The 3,593-nt window shown below is 50.8% G+C and overlaps 1 protein-coding gene across 1 annotated transcript in view; it reads right to left on the bottom strand.

Moving 5' to 3' along the window:
* The window catches only part of TANGO6 (transport and golgi organization 6 homolog), a 140,502-nt gene extending 139,073 nt beyond the window's left edge, over positions 1 to 1,429 (bottom strand). Inside the window, exon 1 of the mRNA XM_006091147.3 lies at positions 1,295 to 1,429. Within this exon, the coding sequence (XP_006091209.1) occupies positions 1,295 to 1,391 (97 nt within the window). The 5' untranslated portion in view covers positions 1,392 to 1,429. The remainder of the gene's footprint in view (positions 1 to 1,294) is intronic.
* Positions 1,430 to 3,593: the final 2,164 nt, after the last annotated feature.

Here is a 3,593-nt window from a genome sequence, read left to right as displayed (position 1 = left end):
TCTTAGGCACTCAGTGACTATTATTAATCACTTCTTTTCACGTCACCCCAGGTAGGGTATAATGTTTGTGGGAGTGTTTGCAGTTTGGGCGGGGAGGGAGGTGATGGGGGGGAAGAGGGCATGTCTCAAAATTTGAGACATGAAACATCACCTCACATGAGCTTCATGTACCTTACCTTGCTCACCCTAAACCCCTCTCCCCAAATCAGACACTTTAGCTGTGTTCCTTCTCAACGCTCCAGAAACAGTGGTTCTCAACCTGTGGGTCGCGACCCCTGAAAATACATCCTGCATATCAGATATTTACTTTACGATTCATAACAGTAGCAAAATTACAGTTATGAAATAGCAACAAAAATAATTTTATGGTTGGGGGTCACCACAACATGAGGAGCTGTATTAAAGGGTCACGGCATTAGGAAGGTTGAGAACCACTGGAATAATATGAGCACATGATCTTGGGTAGGTGACTTAGTCTTCGGTGAGGCTTGGGCGTGCTTGGCTGTGAACGGTGAGTGCCGGGCTCCCAGGGGGCCTTAAGATTCTAAATTGGGGCCCTAAGCGGTGTGGCTCAGTGGATAGAGTGTCGCCAGTCAAGGGCATGTACCTTGGTTGCGGCCACATCCCCAGTAGGGAGTGTGCAGGAGGCAGCTGGTCAATGTTTCTAACTCTCTATCCCTCTCCCTTCCTCTCTGTAAGAAATCAATAAAATATATATTTTTTAAAAAGATTCTAAATTGGGAACATCTTGTCAAGTCACCACCAAAGATGAAAAGTGATTGTAAATCCGTCCCGGGCTGTAAATCCCTAAATACTCTCCCCAAACCCAGCTCAAACGTCACTGCTTCCTTTTGGGGGACTCCCTGGCATTGTGCACAAATCTCCAGCGTCCACGTTAGGCCCTGCGCCCCCCAGAGGTTGGGACCTCACTTCACCGTCCCGAGCACCGCGTCTCCGGAGCTGTTTCCGCAGTCGCCGCCGGGGATGCTGCACCGGGACTGGGAGACACCACTACCCAAGGCGCGTGCGCAGTGTCTGGAGGAGGGCAGCGCAAGAGAGAGCCTGGTTGGTACCAGTGTCCACAGACTCCCATCCCTCCTGCAGCCTGGGCTTCCTCACGGGAAAGAGGAGGCTGGGCAGACAGTGCCCAAAGCCCCCGGGGGCGGAGCGGCCTCCGGCCCTGAAGCCCCGCGAGGGCCTGAGGGGCGCAGCGTGCGGGCGTCAGAGCGGCCGTGGGAGACTGGCGGCCCTGCGAGTCCCCAATGCCGCCCGGCGCCGTGGTCCGTCCTCTCACCTCCCGGGCTCAGCAGCAGCCTCAGCGCCTCCAAAATCCGCTCCAGACCGCATGTTTCCAGGGGACCTCCACCCGCGGCCAGCCCGGGGTCCGCCATGACTGGAGTGGCGCGCGCCACTTGCGACCTGCTCAGGCGCCTAGAGGCGGACCGGGCCCGCCGCCATGTTGAGTGTGGCAGGTGCTGCGCATGCGCGCGGTGCTGGGGGCGGTCCGATGTGGGCGGGGCCATAAGTGTGGGCGGGGCCGACGTCGGCGGGAACGCCCATTTGTCCTGATATTTTCTCCATCCCCACTCTATTGCCCTGGCAGGTGGAGGGGACCCACAGCTAACACAACCTGCCTGGATGCACAATTAACCGCTACATCAAGAAGGAAATTAGAAGTAGTTTATCGTGAAACAATATGTATTTCAGTATGAAAATATTCATGTACTGAATGAAAACAATGGGAGACCTAACGAAGCAGATAGAAAATTGGTCAACCCAGAACTAACAAGGCTTTTGGTATCCAATAGTTATCAATGACTGATTTACAGAAACAGAATCGCCAACAAAGACCCCAGCAAGTTAAGGGTTTCTACCTTCTAACGCCACATGTGATAAGTGGAGCGGTTACATTCCATCTTTCATAACCCCTAAATTCTTACCCTATTGGTCTGAAAACCTTAGTCTCTGTGATAACCCCCACCACCCACTCCACAAAAGACATCACTGAAGCTTCTTTTCACTTATCTCAAAGGAAAGGTTTTACCTTTATATTACCTCTCCCTTTAGCATCAAGCAGATCCCTGTCTGAGGGGAACTTTATCTACTGAGGTTTTGGATATGGGGCCTGTGATTTAAACTGACGAAAGACAGATAAGCAAGAGAAAAACCAGATGTTTATTCACATCCTAAAGAATTCACAGAAAAATGTGCCTCGACGAGGTGGTTAGAATTGGGGGCTTGTATGCTATCTTAATAGGGAAAGGGGAGGGAGAGAAAGGGCAGTGAAGGGAAAACAAGTGACTTTGAGGAAAAATAAATGAATAAATGGGAGATATGATAGTTTTGTGACAATATCTGTTGGCGATTTCCTATCCCAGTGGCGCTCATTTCTACCCTCCCTGCTTGTGAAACTCCTGGGGAGATTTATGACTGTCGAATTCTTTTGGGAGCCTCTGCTTTTAGGCAGATAAGGGGAGTTTAGGGGGGGAAACGAACACTTCTTCATTAGGGGTATATTCTGGATCCCTTTATCTCTATTTCAACTCAAAATTCAGAGGCTCTTTGCTGTCTCTTCCCCTCCCCAGGCCAGTTCATCAACCCTGCAAACAGATGCACCTTCACAGAACACCACTTTGGGTCACATAGTTCTGCTCAACACACTTTAATAGTTTATCTGACCCACTAAATCCAGTCTGGCTTGGTCTTTTCTATCAGCCTGCTTTTGCTTAAATGATTTCCTCTACTCAAAACTCCCTTGCTGTGCCCCTTATTCGACAATAGGAAGAAAAGCACTTCCGTGAGCCAGACACTCTTATAAAAGCTTTAGACATTTCAGCTCACCTAGCTTCACAGCCTATGAAGTAGAAACAGTTATCTTCCTATTGGAGATAAGGAAACAGGAGAGGGGAAGGTTAAATACTAAAGTACGGAGCCAGAATTTGAACTCGGGCAGGACGGCTCCTGTCTTCTCCACATACCACCTTGGCAGGACCTACAGAACTAGCAGGAGGGAAACGGAGGCACGGTTCTCCAGGCCTCCCATCATCCAGGCTCCTGGCTGGGCCTGCTGCCTTCTCAGTAGTCTGTGGCGAGCCAGCCCGGCCATGGCATACTCAGCTCCACATTGGGCGCCTTATGTGCCGCACCAGCTCAGCCAGGTTCGGTGACCCTGAGAGGGGGCGGTGAAGGATTGAGAAAAGACAGACAAGAGAATGAAAGCTGGGTCTGGGTGGAACACTGTCCTCTCTGATGGAGAGCTAGCAACAGCGCCACAGACTACAAGCCGTATCTTTAGGGTGTGGTCAAGATGTTTACAACATTCTCGTGGGTTTCGATCCTACTCAGTTACATGCACCTGAACTCTTATCAAGCCCACATCACTCAGGCACGTGTTCGGACCATAGGTTCAAGCTTACAGCGATAGCTGTTGGCTATAATTGTGCTGGGAGGGCTCTGCCCTCCAAGCTGGGACTTGCACGTGGCAATGAGAGGACTGTGCCCTCTCATTAGTCCAAGGCTTGAACCTGTCCAAACACTGTAGCTGCTTTCCACAGTAGTCTTTTTCAGAAGTTACATTTCCTTGCTGGCACAGC

The sequence above is a fragment of the Myotis lucifugus genome, unplaced genomic scaffold (genome assembly GCF_000147115.1).
Source record: "Myotis lucifugus unplaced genomic scaffold, Myoluc2.0 scaffold_88, whole genome shotgun sequence".
NCBI lineage: Eukaryota > Metazoa > Chordata > Mammalia > Chiroptera > Vespertilionidae > Myotis > Myotis lucifugus.
This window is presented reverse-complemented; position numbering and strand designations above follow the sequence as displayed.